General features: G+C 46.4%; 1 protein-coding gene across 1 annotated transcript in view; it reads left to right on the top strand.

The window, feature by feature from the left end:
• The window catches only part of LOC124555772 (facilitated trehalose transporter Tret1-2 homolog), a 313,195-nt gene that overhangs the window by 192,209 nt on the left and 99,249 nt on the right, over positions 1-21,737 (top strand). The window contains exon 3 of the mRNA XM_047129820.1: positions 19,535-19,670. Within this exon, the coding sequence (XP_046985776.1) occupies positions 19,535-19,670 (136 nt within the window). The remainder of the gene's footprint in view (positions 1-19,534; positions 19,671-21,737) is intronic.

Below are 21,737 nucleotides of genomic sequence, written 5' to 3'. Positions count from 1 at the left end.
AACCATTCCGTGGTCCCGTTGTAGCGGGTCTCTGTTTTCATTTGAATGCCGCTTAAAAATTTTGCCTATATCATTATTACCTAAGCTGTTTCCGAGGAGCGGTCTCTTTCGCGATGTTCTGTTTATTGTGAACATTGTACAGAAGTAGTCTATCCAGCCACAGTTGGCACAAGTCCACCGCTGACCATTAAAAACCACCTTTACTCTGAAACCCTGCACCATGATGTTTAAAATTATGTGCATTTTTGCATCAATTTTAATGTTCCTGACTCAGTTTTCTATGCTGAAGTGTTTCTTATTAATTTTTCACTTTTTTTGTAACACCTTCAAAATTGTTCTTAAGATTGTGAAATATTTGTCGGATCTGCTTTGTGGAATAGGCTGATTATTAGCACTGTTCTCAAACCCATAGCATGATTTATTGTCGTCACAATGGTAATTTTGCCACTTGATGGAATAAATTACTCCTTACTGGCTGTTATTTGCGCGGTTTTTCGTAGGTGTCATCCTCTTTAAATTTTACGTGCCACACATTTGTAATAAAGTAGTACAGGCTCCAAGCGAAGCAACTCAGCCATCGCAACCTTGAGTCGTTCAGATCCAGAGAAGAAAGCCAACTTCAATGTGTATTTATCAACTGCCCGCTCCATTTCAAAAACACGAAATCTCACGAAGCTCCGTTGACTAAATTGTATGTATACAGGGTGTGCCATTTATCACCACCACCTTAAATAACTGTTTGTCCAGATGCAAATTACAAAATGTTTCAAGCAAATGTTCTTCAGTCGTCAGGGGGAGATCAATCAGCATGATTGCCTTCGTTGTAGCTTTGTTTTTTACAAAGATATGAACAGCGGTATGACTTTTTTAAATGGCACCCTGTATTTTTTATTCAGTAATTCATTTCCTCTCCTAAAGACCTATTCAAAAATGTATCACATTGTACCATTCACTGAAACACAACGTTATTAATTACATAACACAACATGGACTTTGAGCCCGGGGTGACAAACTTGTCCACTTGCTGGCGTTGTCAGAAAACAAATGAAAAACGGGTAAAAACATAACACAAAATTGACTTTGACTCTCCTGTGCCATTGCCCAGGAGTAGAACATTCAAAACTGCTCAAGGTGGTGACCCGAGACACCGATACACTGGTGCACTCGTTGAATGAAAGAATTATTTACTGCTTCCAGTGTTGCCTGCTGAACAGAATTACAAGCAAGCACGATACGTTCCTGCATGTCCTCTGGAGTTGTTGGAATATCGCGATAGACAACGCCTTTAATGCATCCTCAAAGAAAATATCCAGAGGGCTTAAATCAGGAGACCTAGCAGGCCAAGTAACTGTTCCTCCTGGACCAGTCAATCTGGCAGGATACCTTCGGTTCAGAACACGACGTGCACGCAAGGCATTATGTGCTGGACATCCATCGTGTTGATACCATGTAAGCATCCTGGTTCTTAGCGGCACTTCATCCAGAAAAAATGGTTCAAATGGCTCTGAGCACTATAGAACTTAACATCTGAGGTCATCAGTCCCCTAGACTTAGAACTACGTAAACCTAACTAACCTAAGGACATCACACACATCCATGCCCGAGGCAGGATTCGAACCTGCGACGTAGCAGCAGCGCGGTTCCGGACTGAAGCGCCTGGAACCGCTCGGCCACAGTGGCCGGCTGCCTCCCAACAGCACAACGCCTAAACCACCAAAACAATCATGATCAACGATTTTCGTGAGTGCATTACATGTTCCTATTTACCGTCATATGCGGACACACTATAGTGTTACGGAGATCGTCAACAAACTCCAGTAGCATGCAGCAGACACTACAATAGGGGAGCTATGTATTACGGGCAGGGTTGATGGTGGAATTCCGAAAGAGAACTTCCGGGAAGAGTCGGGCTATTTATTGCTTCCTCCGACATTTATCTCGCAAAATGACCGTGACGAGAAAATCGGAGGAAACGTTAGCTCATGCGGAGATTCACCGACAGTCATTCTTTCCACACGCCATTCGTGAATGGAACAGGGAAGAGGTACAATATAGTCTTTCTAGGAAGTATCCTCAACCATACACCGTAAATTGGCTAACGGAATGTAGATATTGATGTATATTCCAGACAGTTTACAATGAAAGTACTAGTCATATTCGAGGAAGAAACATTTGGCATGCAACTCGTTTGGATACCCCAAGTCAATTAGTCAACTGGAAACCGCGAATCGATACTTAATGCTAATAAATCTGTCTTCAGAGTTCAGTGTGGATCATACAGAAGCATTTTGTTTCGCGCTAACGGGTCCCTAAGCCGGCCGCTGTGGCCGAGCGGTTCTAGGCGAATCATTCTGGAAGCGCGCTGCTGCTGCGGTCGCAGGTTCGAATCCTGCCTCGCGCATGGATGTGTGTGATGCCCTTCGGTTAGTTAGGCTTAAGTAGTTCTAAGTCTAGGGGACTGATGACCTCAGATGTTAAATCCCATAGTGCTTAGGGCCATTTGAACCGAAATGGTCCGAATCCTGTCTAGAGCCGATTATTGTAGCACTTTATATCGAATACAGCAACATCTGTCCAAGGAAGTTAAATTATACTTCAGTGTACCTTTATAAGAACACGTCTTTGACCAGCGAAGAACACATCAATGCATTCACTGTTAATAGAGGCTTTATAGAAACCTTTGAGCCTAGGAAGAAAGCTGCTTTCCGATACACATTTCCTTGAGGATTGTCAGTCATAAAACATCCAGTGTACTTTGAAAAAAGGTTTATAAGTATGCCAAGTTAAAGAAACGTTCGCAGGCGTCTACTGCCATTATAGACGGTCCAGTATCATTAATGTGACTGCCTGACAAAAGTCTGAAAAGCCACCTTTTGCAGCGCGGACGTGCAGGAAGAGAGTCAGCGAGGTTCTGGAAGGTAGCGACAGGGATGTAGAGCCATTTCTACTCCACTGCCGTTTCCAGCTACGCTAAGTTTCTCAGCTGAGGATCCGTGGCACGAACGGTGTGATCGAGGTGGCCCCACAGATTCTCCCTTGGATTTACATCCCAGGAGTACGATGGCCAGGAGAGTACGTTCATCCTCGTGCTCATCGAACCTCGCTCGTACACTGCGAGCCGTGTGACACTTTGCTTTGTCCTTCTGGTAGCTGCCATCGTGCCGAGGGAAAACAAACTGCATGTAAGGACTGCCATAGTGCGCAAGGATAGATGTATACTTGTATTGACCCACTATGCCTTACAGAATGACGAGATCATCCAGAGAATGCCATGAAAACATTCCGCAGACCACAACGCTCCCTTCTCCGGCCTGGACCCTTACGACGATTGTTGCAGGGCCGTACACGCCGACGGTAGTCTGTCCGATGGAGTATAAAACACGAATTAGCTGAAAAGGCCACCCTGTCACCACTCAGTGGACGTTCATTTGCGGCGTTGGCGTGCAAATTCCAACCATCGTCACCGATGACTAGCTGTCAGGATGGGTGTATGGTCCAGGCACCTCATGCGGAGGCCCAGACGCAGTAACGTTCGCTTAACGATCGTTGAGGAGACACTGATGGTAGTCTTTTCGTTCATGTGGACAGTCAGTTGCTCAACAGTTGCACGTCTATTCGCCCGTACACATCTCCTTAGCCGTCGTTCATCCCTGTCATCTATAAATGTAACTCTATCCTGGGTTCAGGAGTGTGGGACAGTCGCTGGTCGATGAAATGTAATAGTACTGTACTAACAGCTGTTATTTTGATATTGTTTTATCAGGCCACCGGTTTCGACGTTCCAGTCACGTCATTTCAAGCCTGTCGCAGGAGGGACATCACGTACTACTCGTGCATGTGTAAGACAAGCCTTGTCCGTGCACAACATGCTGACTGCTGTTCATTGGCTACGAAGGCTGGAGTTTGTACGCTGCCACTGCTAACCAGACACGAATATTAGTGCCTTGTCATTTATGTGACAGGCCTGAAGATGACGTGATTGGAACGCCGAAACTGGTTGCCTAATAGAATATCAAAATAACATCTGTTATAAATAAATAAATGCCGTGTGGCTAGGGCCTCCCGTGGGGTAGACCATTCGCCTGGTGCAAGTATTTCAAGTTGACGCCACTTCGGCGACTTGCGTGTCGATGGGGATAAAATGGTGATGATAAGGACAACACAACACCCAGTCCCCGAGCGGAGAAAATCTCCGACCCAGCCGGGAATTGAACCCGGGCCGGTAGGTTTGACACTTCTTTTTTTTTTAATCTCATTTTGTTCGTTTTCGTTCGTTGTATCTGCTCTGGGTGAACGTCGAAAGACACCCGTTTCAGTTCGTTGTTGATCCATTAACTCAGTTTTTTTATTACAGAGGGCAGCTAGCCCTCTGACCGAGCACGCTGAGCTACCATGCCGGCGTCCACTCAGCTACTAGGGGCGGACATAACATCTGTTGGTACAATATTATTACATTCCTATCACCTATGGCCTGTGGTATATCACAGTTACTTCACCCTCAGTTTTGTACAGCATAATTTTGCCATGCACGGTGTACTTTAACCACGGCGGCACTCGACCGGGTTACAGACTTAGTCATTTCGAAAGGACTTCCACCCTTGTTCCTAAAGCCAGTGATCATGCCCTTTTGGATGTCAGCCAAATCGGTCCGTTTCCGCATTCCGCATAACGACAACGCTGCACTGTTTTCGCGTCCCCCAACACGCTTCACATACCCTCCGCTATTAGTGTTGCTGTCTGCCATCTGTGAGTGGTCATCGCGCGTTGACGTCGAACTTAGTCGGTGGTATCGCTGATGTGACTGGACCGTGTATCTTAAATACAGTATATGGCGCGACGCCATCTAACAGATTCAATTCCGAGAATCTTCACAGCCATGATGATTGATCTGGCATTGTAAAATTAGCTAACATGGCCTTACTAAGTTCTTAGTGCGAACAGCATGAGCAAGGGAAATTACAACTGCTATATTCTCAAAGAACATGCAGCTCTACTGTATGGTTTACACAATGGTAACGGAATATAGTCAAATAAAACCATGTGTTTCTGAGGAAATTAGATTAGGAAATGAGGCAATGAAGAAGAAGATTTTTGCTCTTTGACGACTGTAATAACTGACCCACAATAAATAGAATTTCTAATATGCCTTGTAGATATCGTGTGCGGTCCCTATATTGTCACACTTTCTTGTAGTGCTGTTTACTATGCGGTGCTAGCGGAACTGTACTGAAGGCGTTCTGGAAGCCAATGAACGTGACTCCAACCTAGGCACCGTTATATACAGTCTTCGGGATGTCATAAACCGACAGAGCAGGCTGGATATCACATGATATTTTCTTTCGGAATACACATTGTTTTCCACAGATGAGCTGACAGGTCACGAGAATGTACTCGTACACGAGTACAAAATACACTATGTGATCAAAAGTGTCCGGACACCCCAAAAACATACGTTTTCATATTAGGTGCATTGTGCTGCCACCTACTGCCAGGTACTCGATATCAACGACATCAGTAGTCATTAGACATCGTCAGAGAGCAGAATGGGGCGCTCTGCGGAACTCACGGACTTCGAACGTGGTCAGGTGATTGGGTGCCACTTGTGTCATACGTCTGAACGTGAGATTCTCTCACTCCTAAACATCCCTAGGTCCACTGTTCCCGATGTGATAGTGAAGTGGAAACGTGAGGGGACACGTAAAGCACAAAAGCATACAGGTCGACCTCGTCTGTTGATTGACAGAGACCGACGACAGTTGAGTAGGGTCGTAATGTGTAATAGGCAGCTATTTATCCAGACCATTACATAAGAATTCCAAACTGCATGAGGATCCACTGCAAGTACTATGACAGTTAGGCGGGATGTGAGAGAACTTTGATTTCATGGTCGAGCGGCTGCTCATAACCCACATATCACGCCGGTAAATGCCAAACGACGTCTCACTTGGTGTAAGGAGCATAAACATTGGACGACTGAACAGTGGAAAAACGTTGTGTGGAATGACGAATCACGGTACACAATGTGGCGATCCGATGGAAGGGTGTGGGTATAGCGAATGCCCGGCGAACGTCATCTGCCAGCGTGTGTAGTACCAACAGTAAAATTCGGAGGCGGTGATGTTAGGGTGTGGTCGTGTTTTTCATGGAGCGGGCTTGCACCCCTTGTTTTGCGTGTTACTATCACAGCACAGGCCTACATTGATGTTTTAAGCACCTTCTTGCTCCCCACTGTTGAAGAGCAATTCGGGGACGGCGATCGCATCTTTCAATACGATCGAGCACCTGTTCATAATGCGCGGCCTGTGGCGGAGTGTCTACACAACAATAACATTCCTGTAATGGACTGGCCTGCACAGAACCCTGACCTGAATTCTATAGAACACCTTTGGGATGTTTTGGAATACCGACTTCGTCCCAGGCCTCACCGACGGACATCGATACCTCTCCTCTGTGCAGCACTCCGTGAAGAATGGGCTGCCATTCCCCAAGAAACCTTCCGGCATCTGATTGAACATATGCCTGAGAGAGTGGAAGCTATTATCTAGGCTAAGGGTGAGCCATCATTGTATTAAATTCCAGCATTTCCGATGGAGGGCGCCACCAATTTGTAAGTCATTTTCAGCCAGGTGTCCGGATAGTTTTGATCACATAGTGTATGTTTAACAACTCGACAAGCAACTAGCGTCACAGAAATAGGTCTTCAGTGTTTGGTGCTATTCGAGAGAAGTAAGCTATATGCCGGCACCTTCCCTTCATCCATAACATGACTGATCGGACACTACACTGTACAGCCGGCCGGAGTGGCCTTGCGGTTCTAGGCGCTACAGTCTGGAACCGCGTGACCGCTACGGTCCCAGGTTGGAATCCTGCTTCGGGCATGGATGTGTGTGACGTCCTTAGGCTAGTTAGGTTTAAGTAGTTCTAAGTTCTAGGGGACTGATGACCACAGCAGTTAAGTCCCATAGTGCTCAGAGCCAGCCACTACACTGTACAAGCACTCGTCATAGTCACCCACATGACACAGATACACACTTGACACTTCAAAGCAGGTCGGAGGAAGGCAACGACAAACCCACTTCACTGGGACCTTATCTAGAACTGCGATTCTGAATTCCTGCATCTGCTCCCCTACGCTCATTCCCTGAGTATGGTACTACTTTGACTTGACTTGGCTCTAATGCGTGTAATCGGCACTGCACGTTCGGCGTTAGTGCCTGCTCAGATCGCGTGACTCGCTCTCACGTCGCATTAAGCAGATACCGAGCGCCCCGAACGCGCACTTCACTTCGGTAGGCTCTACCCAGATACGTGGTCTACTCCGAGACACGGATCGAACTGCAGGACGCCGCATTGACACAAGTCCACAAACACATCTCCGCTGGATGACGTCAATACTTGTTTACCTTGGCTGTCGTTCGACGCCCAAGGTTTCATGTTGTGGGACGTTCCTTGATTTACACAAAACTGTTGCCATTCGGTCAGAACCTTATAAGGTCGTCGACTGACCTGCCTGTATATCTTAACTCTCTTGTTACTTTGCAAGGCTGCGGGGTGGACCATTCGCCTCCTCTACTACCGATCTTACGCAAACGTTGCATTTCATTTATCTTTGCGACGTTTCACGTGACTGTGCCAAGCAGTGTTCTAATTATGCTCTATTCGAACATTATGAAATTGTTTTTCCTACTCACCTGCATTAACTCACATTTTTCTGCAATCACTGCAGGCTGCAATTCATCACATCAACTAGAAATGTTGTCTAAGTCACCTTGTATCCTCCAACAGTCACTCAAAGATACCTTCCCGTACACCGCAGCGTCATCAGCAAACAGCCGCCGACTGCTGCTCACGTTGTCCGTCACCTCAGTTATGTATACACGAAATAACAGCGGGGCACTTCTCTGGGGCTAGCCTTGCAGTCCAGTTCTGAGCGATAAAGGCTCTGAAGTTTCTACCACCCAGTAATTATTTCTTTACATCGTTCATAAGATCGAAGAAATTGCAACCTCATTACACATTTATCTATAAAATCAGTGAGATATTAATCGTGTAAACTTCGCTTCTTTTTCTTTGCGGTAGATACACGAACCCCAGTGTACGTTCCTCCTGCACAATATTGACTTATCTTTAACGTTTTGATTCCACTTCTTGTCTCATTTTCTGTCAGCATTATAACTCCTTTCTCCTTCTCATCTTCAATAAATTTGGTGACGTTAACACAAGTTGTGGCAAACACATCATTCCTCCCTTATGTGTTTCTTCATAAAGTAATTTTTTCTGCTCTGTCACGATTTTCTTCTTATTTATCTCTTGCTCGACGCTTTTCGGGAAACGATTCGATTTTCAAGTGTGTTTCTCATGTGCTGTGTCATTTATTCGTGGTATTTTCGAAGCCCGAAATGCTGTACTGTTCTGTTGTGCCCGCATCTCGTGGTCGTGCGGTAGCGTTCTCGCTTCCCACGCCCGGGTTCCCGGGTTCGATTCCCGGCGGGGTCAGGGATTTTCTCTGCCTCGTGATGGCTGGGTGTTGTGTGATGTCCTTAGGTTAGTTAGGTTTAAGTAGTTCTAAGTTCTAGGGGACTGATGACCATAGATGTTAAGTCCCATAGTGCTCAGAGCCATTTGAACCATTTGTTCTGTTGTTTCTTTTGTACTACATAAAAACACGCATAAATTTTTAATTAATGGTCGATCTTTATACAGATTGTCCTAGGAGGAATGGTCAATATTCAGGGATATGACAGGAACGTTCACTTGAAGTAAAAAAAAATGTATAGACAAATGCCTTATTCCGACTGATTTCCGAGACAGAACACATTTAATGTACATTGTTATTTATTTTCTACATTATTCAATACATTGTCAGGTTTACACATCTACAGCAATCAGTAAACATAGCAACATGCGTGTTACAAAGTATCAATTGAAAAAAAACGTATTTTTAACACATTCACCTCTAAGAATTATCGTACATGTCCGCCCCCGGTAGCTGAATGATCAGCGTGACGGATTGTCAATCGTCTGGGCCCGGGTTCGATTCCCGGCTGGGTCGGGGAATTTTCTCCGCCCAGGGACTGGATGTTGTGCTGTCCTCAGCATCATCCTATCATCCTCATCGATTGCAGGTCGCCGACCGGCACCCAGAGAACGGTCTGCCCGACTGGGGGCCCTAGTCCTACGATTAAATAAAATTATCGTACATGTCACATTACAGCTCTTGTACAGCTAACAATAAATGTGTTGTGTTGCTTATCTGAGTGCGGCGAAGCAGTTCTTCTCACGTATTTGTCTTTCGTTTGTACACCTCAGACTTCATCCAACCAAATAAACAAAAATGCAGTGACGTATGGTTTGGTGACCTTGGTGGACAGTTAATCGTACTAACTAATCCTGCAATTAGCGTAAGTACGGTTGAGATGTTCCCTCACACTTCTGGTAAAATGTGGAGGGGTTCCGTCATGATCGGATTGCACTTCAGTCCGCGTGGCCAAAGGGACATCTTCAAAGTGTTCAACTAACGAATTTTCTAAAAAATGCATGTAATTCTGTCACGTCATTCGCTCTTCTAAAATAACTGGACTAATCAACGTGTTACCGATGAAGCTGCATCAAACATCATCAAAAACGAAGTTGGAAATCGGTTTCCACTTCAGCGTGCGACCATCGATGATTATTGCGTGTGCTGTTCACTCCATTCCAGTGTAAACGTAGCTTCATCAGTGAATAGTACGAATGGAAGCAAATGACGACTGTCGTTTAACCAATGACAAAATTTAAGTCGTATGGTGTTTTTGCCAATGTGAAGACTGTGGACACGCTGTATGTGATACATGCAGAAAGACTCCGTGTGCCGGCAGCAGGACTACGCTGCACAGTTTCAACTACACTCCTGGAAATGGAAAAAAGAACACATTGACACCGGTGTGTCAGACCCACCATACTTGCTCCGGACACTGCGAGAGGGCTGTACAAGCAATGATCACACGCACGGCACAGCGGACACACCAGGAACCGCGGTGTTGGCCGTCGAATGGCGCTAGCTGCGCAGCATTTGTGCACCGCCGCCGTCAGTGTCAGCCAGTTTGCCGTGGCATACGGAGCTCCATCGCAGTCTTTAACACTGATAGCATGCCGCGACAGCGTGGACGTGAACCGTATGTGCAGTTGACGGACTTTGAGCGAGGGCGTATATTGGGCATGTGGGAGGCCGGGTGGACGTACCGCCGAATTGCTCAACATGTGGGGCGTGAGGTCTCCACAGTACATCGATGTTGTCGCCAGTGGTCGGCGGAAGGTGCACGTGCCCGTCGACCTGGGACCGGACCGCAGCGACGCACGGATGCACGCCAAGACCGTAGGATCCTATGCAGTGCCGTAGGGGACCGCACCGCCACTTCCCAGCAAATTAGGGACACTGTTGCTACTGGGGTATCGGCGAGGACCATTCGCAACCGTCTCCATGAAGCTGGGCTACGGTCCCGCACACCGTTAGGCCGTCTTCCGCTCACGCCCCAACATCGTGCAGCCCGCCTCCAGTGGTGTCGCGACAGGCGTGAATGGAGGGACGAATGGAGACGTGTCGTCTTCAGCGATGAGAGTCGCATCTGCCTTGGTGCCAATGATGGTCGTATGCGTGTTTGGCGCCGTGCAGGTGAGCGCCACAATCAGGACTGCATACGGCCGAGGCACACAGGGCCAACACCCGGCATTATGGTGTGGGCAGCGATCTCCTACACTGGCCGTACACCACTGGTGATCGTCGAGGGGACACTGAATAGTGCACGGTACATCCAAACCGTCATCGAACACACCGTTCTACCATTCCTAGACCGGCAAGGGAACTTGCTGTTCCAACAGGACAATGCACGTCCGCATGTATCCCGTGCCACCCAACGTGCTCTAGAAGGTGTAAGTCAACTACCCTGGCCAGCAAGATCTCCGGATCTGTCCCCCATTGAGCATGTTTGGGACTGGATGAAGCGTCGTCTCACGCGGTCTGCACGTCCAGCACGAACGCTGGTCCAACTGAGGCGCCAGGTGGAAATGGCATGGCAAGCCGTTCCACAGGACTACATCCAGCATCTCTACGATCGTCTCCATGGGAGAATAGCAGCCTGCATTGCTGCGAAAGGTGGATATACACTGTACTAGTGCCGACATTGTGCATGCTCTGTTGCCTGTGTCTATGTGCCTGTGGTTCTGTCAGTGTGATCATGTGATGTATCTGACCCCAGGAATGTGTCAATAAAGTTTCCCCTTCCTGGGACAATGAATTCACGGTGTTCTTATTTCAATTTCCAGGAGTGTATATGTTGCTGTCCCTGCCCAGGTAGTTAAACTAAACCTACAGAAGAAAAACAGGAAGTGAGAAGGATACCTGTTTCATGCAATGAGCTGAAAACTCTAGTAAACACTCTACGATCAGGAAGTCGACGAGTCGGATAGTGCTGGTGGTATTCTTCGACAGCAGCAGGAGCACTAAATTGAGTGTTCTTGCCATGTCCCTGAATATTGACCACTGCTACTCGGATACCCTGTATAGAGATAATGGCGAGTTTGGAATGAGTGTTTTCTTACGATTTTTTTGTTGTCTACTTGAGCAGAAAATCAGCATTTCATACACGGAAAAGATCACGAATAAATGGCGTACCACACGGAGAAAGCACTTCATAATTGGAACCATTTCCCGTAACGCGTATTGCGAAATGTCAATAAAAAGAAAATCGTGACGGATAGCAGCAAAGGTTATTTTATTAACAAACCCACTATTTTTACAGATACAGGCTTTCCCCAACCATTTATAACGAACAAAATCACATTCCTCACTCAGGTTAACTGACATCTATGGCTGACACTAGACACGGACCGACTTTGTCTCGCGTCATGTCAGTGGGAGGCTGCGAGCTCCTCCGGCTGAACAGGAAAAAAGGGAATTTCAAATAAATGGTCGAAAAGATAGTGATCTGTTCCGTACTAGGTTTTTTATGCTGTTCTATACAGAAATCTTCAGGAGTGTTGGTGTTTATATCTACATCCATATCTATATGATTACTCTGCGATTCACATTTAAGTGCATGGTAGAGGGTTCATCAAACCATTTTCATACTACTTCTCTACCATTCTACTCTCGAATGGCGCGTGGGAAAAAGGAACACGTAAATCTTTCCGTATGAGCTCTGATTTCTCTTATTTTATTACGATGATGATTTCTCCCTACGTAGGTGGGTGTCAACAAAGTATTTTCGCATTCAGAAGAGGAAGTTGGTGATTGAAATTTCGTAAATAGATCTCGTCGCAAAGAAAACCGCCTTCGTTTCAATGACTGCCACTCCAAATCACGTATCATATCAGTGACACTCTCACCCCTGTTGCGTGATAACACGAAACGAGCTGACCTTCTTTGCACTTTTTCGATGTCCTCCGTCAATCCTACCTGGAAGGATCCCATACCGCGCAGCAGTATTCCAGCAGAGGACGGACAAGTGTAATGTAGGCTGTCTCTTTAGTGGGTTTCTCGCATCTTCTAAGTGTACTGCTAACAATGCGCAGTCTTTGTTTCACCTTCCCCACAATATTATCTATGCAGTCTTCCCAATTTAAGTTGCTCGCAATTGTAATTCCTAGGTATTTAGTCGAATTGACAGCCCTTAGATTTGTGCGATTTATTGTATACCCAAAATTTATCGGATTTCTTTTAGTACCTCGCACTTTTCTTTGTTTAGTGCTAATTGCCACTTTTCGCACCATACAGAAATTGTCTCTAGATCATTTTGTAATTGGAATTGATCGTCTGATGTCCGGGTCAGAGGAAATAGAAATGTAAGAGAAAGAAAAGTTTTTAAAATCTACTGTCATCTTCGGATCGCATGAAAATTGAACAACCAAGTTCATAATAGTGGATTCTATACAAAACTGTTCAGCAGTATATAACCGGGTGTTGTGTACTGTCCTTAGGTTAGTTAGGTTTAAGTAGTTCTAAGTTCTAGGAGAGTGATGACCATAGATGTTAAGTCCCATAGTGCTCAGAGTCATATAACCGGGTGTTAATGTTTATGACAACGAAACTGCTAGAACAGGTGGAAAGATCAGATGATCACGATTTAATTTTTCTTTATTTTTAATTTTGACTTGGAATGCAGAAGAAAGATACTCGAGTGGCACGCTGCGAAATACGTATTTTTATCCCAACCAAGGAAAAAATTATCGGCCTGAGCAAATACATTAAAAGAATGTTATGCTGTCATTTAACTAGAAGTAAATAATAAATAATCATCATTACCGCTGTGAAAAAAGCTAGTTTTTGATCCGTTGGTCTGGAAAACTGCGACACATCTTACCTTCCCTTTGACTTAACTAATTAATACACTGGTGTGCAAACTTAAGGACAAAAGTAATTTTCGGATAATGTGTCACTACTACGTAACATAGCTCGATGAAACGTGGACCATGCATAGAAAGAACTGCTGCAGTATAAAATCGAATAGTAATTAAATGAAATATGCAATGAGGCGAAGAGAAATCATACATTTATTCAAAGATAATAACTACACTTACGTCACCGGATTTATGATGCTTCGCTGGACATTGTAAAAACACACACACCCATGCCCGAGGAAGGACTCGAACCTTCCCCGGGACCAGTCGCACAGTGGCAGAAGATTGATAAGGAGCTCATGTGGCAGGGCTTTCCATTCCTCCACCAGCGCGGTTGGGACCTCTTGGATGGTCATTGTCGAATGTAAACGTGTTGCATTACATCTCCACAACACACCCCACATGTACGCAATCGAGTTCAAGTCGGGGAACGGGCAGGTCATTCCATTCGCTGAATATGCATTCTTTGTAAGAGCTGCTCCACCTGCGCTGTTCGATGCGACCGCCCATTTTCATCCATAAAAATGAAATCAGAACCGACTGTACCACCTGAAAAGCCACACCTGGAGAAGAAGTACAGTGTCACAAAAACGCTGACCGGTGAGTGTGCCGTGTTCTAAGATTATGCTTCCCCGCCATAACACCTAGACCACCAAAATGATATGGTGGACAATCTTTCTCTCGCCATATGAGGGTACGTCCAGAATCACTACCCAGACTGATTCTTCTCTCATCTGAGAAGAGCACGAGACCCCACTCCCCATTGGTCCAGTCCCTATGTTCTTGGCACCATATCAAACGGTGCCGCCGATGTGCAGGTGTCGATGGAACGCAATTTCCTGGTCGTCGAATAAAAAGACCACCCCCATGCAATCGCCGCGCCACTGTGGAGCGTGAGATTGCTTACCTTGCAGTCTCGTTAAATGTGGTTGCAAGTGTACCCGCTGTTTGACCTGCGTCCCTTCCTGCTTGCGCATTCGGGATGGTTACTTTGAAAGGGCTCGGCATATTTCCTTCCCCATCCTTGACACAATCCGAGTTTGTTCTCCATCTCTAATGACCTCGATGCCGACGGGATGTTAAACCAAATTTTCCTTCTTCCTTCCTTCCTGCCGGCCGGAGTGGCCGTGCGGTTCTAGGCGCTACAGTCTGGAACCGAGCGACCGCTACGGTCGCAGGTTCGAATCCTGCCTCGGCCATGGGTGTGTGTGATGCCCTTAGGTTAGTTAGGTTTAATTAGTTCTAGGCGACTCAGAAGTTAAGTCGCATAGTGCTCAGAGCCATTTGAACCATTTTTGAACCTTCCTTCCTGCCTGCTGCACAAAGTCCAGAGATACCACCTAATATCGTGCTTTTTCCCAGCGTTAGTGCAGCAACTCGACGTAGCATGGACTCAACAAGTTGTTGGAAGTCCCCTGCAGAAATACTGAGCCATAGGCTTCCGTATTTGCTAAAGTGCTGCCGTTGCAGGATTGTGTGCAGGAACTGACCTCTCGGTTATGTCCCATAAATGTTCAATGGGTGGCCAAATGTTCGATGGGTGTCCAAATCATTCACTCGAATTGTTCAGAATTTTCTTCAAATCACTCACGAACAATTTTGGCCCGGTGAATATGAAGTCCATGAATGGCTGAAAATGGTCTCCAAGTAGCCGAACATAACCATTTCGAGTGAATCATCGGTTCACTTGGACAAGAGGACTCAGTCCATTCCATGTGAACACAACCCACACCATTATGGAGCCACCACCACCTTGCACAGCGCCCTGTTGACCGCTTGGGCCCATGGCTTCGTGGGGCCTGCGCCACACTCGAACCCTACGATCAGCTCTTAACAACTGAAATCGGGACTCATCTGACCAGGTCACTGTTTTCCATTCGTCTCGGGTCCAACCGATATGTTCCACAGTCCAAGAGAGGCGCTGCAGACAGCGTGCTGTTAGCAAAGGCTCTCACATCCCTCGATTGCTGCTATAGAACAGCAACACCAAGTTTTGACGCACTGTCCTGACGGGTACGTTCGTCGTACGACCCACACTGATTTCTTTGGTTGCTCTACGCACTGTTGCTTGTCTGTAAGCGCTGACAACTCTACGCAACCGCCGCTGCTCTCGGTCGTTATGCGAAGGTCGTCGACACTGCGCAGTCCGATATCAGAGGTAATGTCTCAAATATAGTATTCTCGGCACACTCTTGACACTGTGGATCTCAGAATATTGAATTCCTTAACGATTTCCGAAATGGAATGTCCTATGCGCCTAACTCCAACTACCATTCCGCGTTCAGAGTGTGTTAATTCCCGTCGTGCGTCCACAATTACGTCGAAAACCCTTTCATATGAATCGCCTGAGTAGAAATGACAGCTCCTCCAGTGCACTGCCCTTTTATACCTTGTGTTCGCGATACTACCACCATCTGTACATGGCGCGCGGGGTAGCCGCGGGGTCTGGGACGTATTGTCTCGGTCTGCGCGGCTCTCCCCCGTCGGAGGTTAGAATCTTCCCTCGGGCATGGGTGTGTGTGTTGTCCACAGGGTAAGTTAGTTTAAGTTAGATTAAGTAGTGTGTAAGCTTAGGGACCGATGACCTAAGCATGTTGGTCCCATAAGAGCTTACCACAAATTTACAAATTTTTACATCTGTACATGTGCATGTCGTTATCCCGTGACTTTCGTCACCTCATTGTATAGCGGTCCTCTGCTGCTACAGCTGACCATGGTCGACAGCCTCCTCTCCTTTGGGCAGCAATGCCTCCAGTTCGGAGCACTCCCCATTCATGTCACACAATACCAAACTCCTGGGCTACACTCGCCACGCTTCGGCCTTCTTCCAGTTCCCGATGATTCTTCACTGTACTAAGTAATCCAAATGTTGTCTCCGGCCCATTTTGTAATAAAGAACAACACCACAGTACACCGTAACTGCCCGCTGATTCACACACTGTCTTCTCCATTTCCTTCAACTACCTCTTGTTGCGGGGCGAGCCCCATTTCGCGCAACACTCACGCTGACCTCATACCATGTGACGTCTAACTTTGCGTGCATAACTGGGAAGCCTCTGGTAACATGCTACCGCACTTTCATTAACTTCCACGGCGAAGTTAATATGTTACGTTACTTTATCTAGCTCCCACTAAAGTCTTGCAGAGCCGTGTAATTCATTTTCCGTCTTCAAAAACAATTTTATTCTCAGATAAAACGTGATATTTAAAGATACTGAAACACACAGCCTGAAAATCTGTTGTTTTTCACAAAATGAGTTGCTGCTCTATTTTCTCATCGCCTCCTACAGCAGTACTGGAAATAAGCGTAGGGCGCACATTAGTCGGTAATTTGAATTGGCTGGCCAGCCTCCTACAGGCCTCCGACTTGCTCGTCGCCTTCTACGGTATTACCAGAGTAACCGGAGAGAGCGCACTAGTAGGAAACGCCGACTGGTTCGTCAGTTAACCCCACCCGCTTACCAGAGCTAACTGTGACAGCAGCAAGGGGATCTGGTCACATAGTTTGAAACAAATAGTCATTTCTAAATCATGAAAAAAAGCGAACGATGTGACTTTGGGACGGTTGCCAGGAAGAAGAAGAAAATTATTAAAGGAGCTATAAGCACCAAAAAATGAAAGAGAGAAAGAGAAGAAAGGAGGGTAGGTTAGAGTATAGCGTTTTGTTCCAAAATGGTTCAAATGGCTCTAAGCACTATGGGACTTAACATCTGAGGTCATCAGTCCCCTAGACTCAGAACTACTTAAACCTAACTAACCTAAGGACATCACACACATCCATGCCCGAGGCAGGATTGAAACCTGCGACCGTAGGAGCAGCGCGGCTCCGGACTGAAGCGCCTAGAACCGCTCGGTCACCGCGGCGTCCTGTTCCCTTAGTGAGGTCACTAGATCTATGATCATTAGTCCCCTAGAACTTAAAACTACTTAAACTTAACTAACCTAAGGACATCACACAACACCCAGTCATCACGAGGCAGAGAAAATCCCTGACCCCGCCAGGAATAGAACCCGGGAACCCGAGAGGTCACTAGAGGCAAAGTTCTAATGCAGTTGGTCGAGTAGGGAACCGGCAGCGGCCATATCAAAGGAGTCATCCGAGGGTGATTCAGAGAAGCCGTGCAAAATCAAATCTGGATCCCGAGCGCAGTTTCAACGGCACATGCCATTCGGTCTCGTGCAGTTTAGTTACATGCTGTTAAGCAATATTATGAAAATGAAAGGAATGGAAAGGAGAGGGCAAATGTTGGTGTCCATTTCTCTCAACCCTCTCGAAAGGGACCACGTTGTCAAACGTCTCCATCTGACAGACGGATCAGTAATCTCTGACGTGTTTTCAGTCCACGGCACACCGGGCCGAGTTTAAGGACTTGAACTGGAAGAGATCGGGATACCGATTCGCGTCCGGATATCATTATTTTATCATTTAAATTCCATGTGGTTTCCCTCAATCACTTAAGCCGAATACTGGAACGGTTTGTTGTATGAGGCCACTGCCAATTCCATCCTCAATATTTTTCCAACTGAGCTATGGCGGAGTCTCTGAAGACCTCATTGCTCTAACCTTCCTTCCAGTACTGCACGCAACTCTATCAATGTATTGTTATTATTATTATTATTATTATTATTATAAGTGTATAGCTCAGCAACTCTGCTCTGCTGATGTTGTGTGTGTGTGTGTGTGTGTGTGTGTGTGTGTGTGTGTGTACGTGTGTGTGTGTGGTTCGCCAACTCTCGCCTTTGTTAGCGTCGGGAGACAAGGTGCCATACTGAATCTTGTACATGTCATCCCAAGCCTAAAAATTGGCGATCTCATGAATGCAATGCTCGGTAACTGATGTTCCCAAGTATTATTAAGCAAAAAGATGATCAGCCACAAGGATCTGTTCTCGTCCCTCTCATGTTCAGCTTGCGCATTTCAGGTATGCCTGAAACTTCATCAAGAAAGTTCAGTAATTCTGACAACTGGACACTCGCAATAAGACATCGCGATCTTGAAATTGTCGAGTCTGTTTTGGCCAATGATTTATCAGCTACTGGTGAATGTTGCCGCAAATGGAGGCTGCAGCCGACTGTCACTAATACAGAACTTTCAAGGTTGTTCCCCGGCTTCTCAACCATACTATGCGTCTTATAACTGGTGCAGTCAGACCTACATCTACTTTCTGGATACCCATACTTAGCCACATACGAGCTCCATCTCTGCAGCGGGAAAGTGCACTTGTACAGGAGTACAAAAAGTACAGAAATGTCCTCACCTCCCTGCTCACGCAGACATTCCAATAATTAACAAAGGAAGGCTTCGTTCTCTTCATCCATCCCTGGAAACCGCAAAGATGTTAATTGACAACAGCTTTAATATTAATGACGCAGGAGACATACATGGCGGATTAATGTTACTCCAAAACCAATAAAGATGCCGTGCATGTCGATCATGTCATCTGGCTTTCAATTGCCACCCATGATCTGATTAGGACCAACACTGGAAGGTGTGCCGACTTTCTGTGCACGTGGAAGTCAACAGCTTTCTAAGTCGCGAGTGTGGCGCTGAAAAGCGGACTGTTTGCCATGTATTTGAGCATGTCCTCTGAGAGCTTTCCCTGGCGATCCAACAGAGTTACTAGTGGCGACGGAGGAATCAATAGTCCACATTCGTTGCCTGGATATTAGTGTGTAACTGAGACAATCGTAAACATTTTTTGCGATATAGCCATACGCTGCATAAATAAATAAGCGTTAAAGGCGATGATATTAATAATCACTTATTCAAGAAGTATTCTGTTGTTATTGGATGGTATATGACGTTACTTCTGATAGTTACTGTCGCCGTTGGATTATTCTGTCTTATGACAGTCCAGTGGTTCTCATCACTAATCAACACGTCAGTCCAGACTTGTAACGCTACTAAATTTTTACGAAATTTTCTACTTTCTTGATAGAAATTTTAAAAAGATCTCTTTCTTGTTGTCTGGTCTCGTTAAGAAGGAAATTAATGAAAAATGAATGCAGTAGTAGGAGAAGCCATGGGGTAACTGCTAAATACGTATTCGTGATAAGTGTGGTCTGTATAACTGAACTGCAATTTATCAGTTACACCAGTACTGTAAGTGAGAATTATGTGTTTTTTCTACTTGTGCTGATATCTCCGGTCTTCTTTCAGATATTTGCTACAGCTGCCGCTATGTCTTTCCACATAGTTGTCGGTGTTTCACTGGCATTTTCTGCTATACTAGTACCAAGTATTATGAAGGAAGCAGACGAACTTAATATCTCTAAATCACAGGCGTCGTGGCTTGGTAAGCATTGTTTTTTTCTCTCGTACTACAATAGAATCGTAAGTAGTAATAGAAAATAAAATATTTCATTTAGAGAACATTAGCCTCTTAACTAGACATTGTTATTGCGAAGAACATTTCAAAAATTCTAAAATATCCTTTAATTTTTTTTAAATAAATGAAAATTCTTCAAGGCGGCATTAGCTTTATATAGGCAGCTGTATATAGGCAGCTGGTGCGGCCTTGAAGAATTTCCATTCACTTTCGAGAAAATTTTTGAAGGATTTTTTAGAATTTTTTGAGCCTTCTTCCCAGTAACAATGTATAAGTTGTGGTTACCCTAACTGCAAAATAGCGTGCTTCTAACTACAGTTCCTGGTTATTAAAGAGATAGTTAATTGTAACGCCTTGGTACTTAATACAGAAAGAGAATTGCAAATTCTCAGTACAAACGAGGGTTGTAACTTTAACAGTGACATCTACACTCCTGGAAATGGAAAAAAGAACACATTGACACCGGTGTGTCAGACCCACCATACTTGCTCCGGACACTGCGAGAGGGCTGTACAAGCAATGATCACACGCACGGCACAGCGGACACACCAGGAACCGCGGTGTTGGCCGTCGAATGGCGCTAGCTGCGCAGCATTTGTGCACCGCCGCCGTCAGTGTCAGCCAGTTTGCCGTGACATACGGAGCTCCATCGCAGTCTTTAACACTGGTAGCACGCCGCGACAGCGTGGACGTGAACCGTATGTGCAGTTGACGGACTTTGAGCGAGGGCGTATAGTGGGCATGCGGGAGGCCGGGTGGACGTACCGCCGAATTGCTCAACACGTGGGGCGTGAGGTCTCCACAGTACATCGATGTTGTCGCCAGTGGTCGGCGGAAGGTGCACGTGCCCGTCGACCTGGGACCGGACCGCAGCGACGCACGGATGCACGCCAAGACCGTAGGATCCTACGCAGTGCCGTAGGGGACCGCACCGCCACTTCCCAGCAAATTAGGGACACTGTTGCTCCTGGGGTATCGGCGAGGACCATTCGCAACCGTCTCCATGAAGCTGGGCTACGGTCCCGCACACCGTTAGGCCGTCTTCCGCTCACGCCCCAACATCGTGCAGCCCGCCTCCAGTGGTGTCGCGACAGGCGTGAATGGAGGGACGAATGGAGACGTGTCGTCTTCAGCGATGAGAGTCGCTTCTGCCTTGGTGCCAATGATGGTCGTATGCGTGTTTGGCGCCGTGCACGTGAGCGCCACAATCAGGACTGCATACGACCGAGGCACACAGGGCCAACACCCGGCATCATGGTGTGGGGATCGATCACCTACACTGGCCGTACACCACTGGTGATCGTCGAGGGGACACTGAATGGTGCACGGTACATCCAAACCGTCATCGAACCCATCGTTCTACCATTCCTAGACCGGCAAGGGAACTTGCTGTTCCAACAGGACAATGCACGTCCGCATGTATCCCGTGCCACCCAACGTGCTCTAGAAGGTGTAAGTCAACTACCCTGGCCAGCAAGATCTCCGGATCTGTCCCCCATTGAGCATGTTTGGGACTGGATGAAGCGTCGTCTCACGCGGTCTGCACGTCCAGCACGAACGCTGGTCCAACTGAGGCGCCAGGTGGAAATGGCATGGCAAGCCGTTCCACAGGACTACATCCAGCATCTCTACGATCGTCTCCATGGGAGAATAGCAGCCTGCATTGCTGCGAAAGGTGGATATACACTGTACTAGTGCCGACATTGTGCATGCTCTGTTGCCTGTGTCTATGTGCCTGTGGTTCTGTCAGTGTGATCATGTGATGTATCTGACCCTAGGAATGTGTCAATAAAGTTTCCCCTTCCTGGGACAATGAATTCACGGTGTTCTTATTTCAATTTCCAGGAGTGTATTAATTTAAAATTTATACAGGACAGATACATTTCTCAAAGTTTTGCTGTCCGTCAAAGCAGTCACCAGCATTTTTTATAGCCCGTTGCCAGTCGAAGTCGTAGGACACTCTTAGCAGCTCCAGTTGTGATGATAGTTCGAGTGGACGATTTACCGCCCGATGAATCTCTGTAACAGTTCTGA

Source organism: Schistocerca americana, chromosome X (genome assembly GCF_021461395.2).
Source record: "Schistocerca americana isolate TAMUIC-IGC-003095 chromosome X, iqSchAmer2.1, whole genome shotgun sequence".
Lineage (NCBI taxonomy): Eukaryota > Metazoa > Arthropoda > Insecta > Orthoptera > Acrididae > Schistocerca > Schistocerca americana.
The sequence above is the reverse complement of the archived record's forward strand: the minus strand, read 5'-3'. Positions and strand labels throughout refer to the sequence as shown.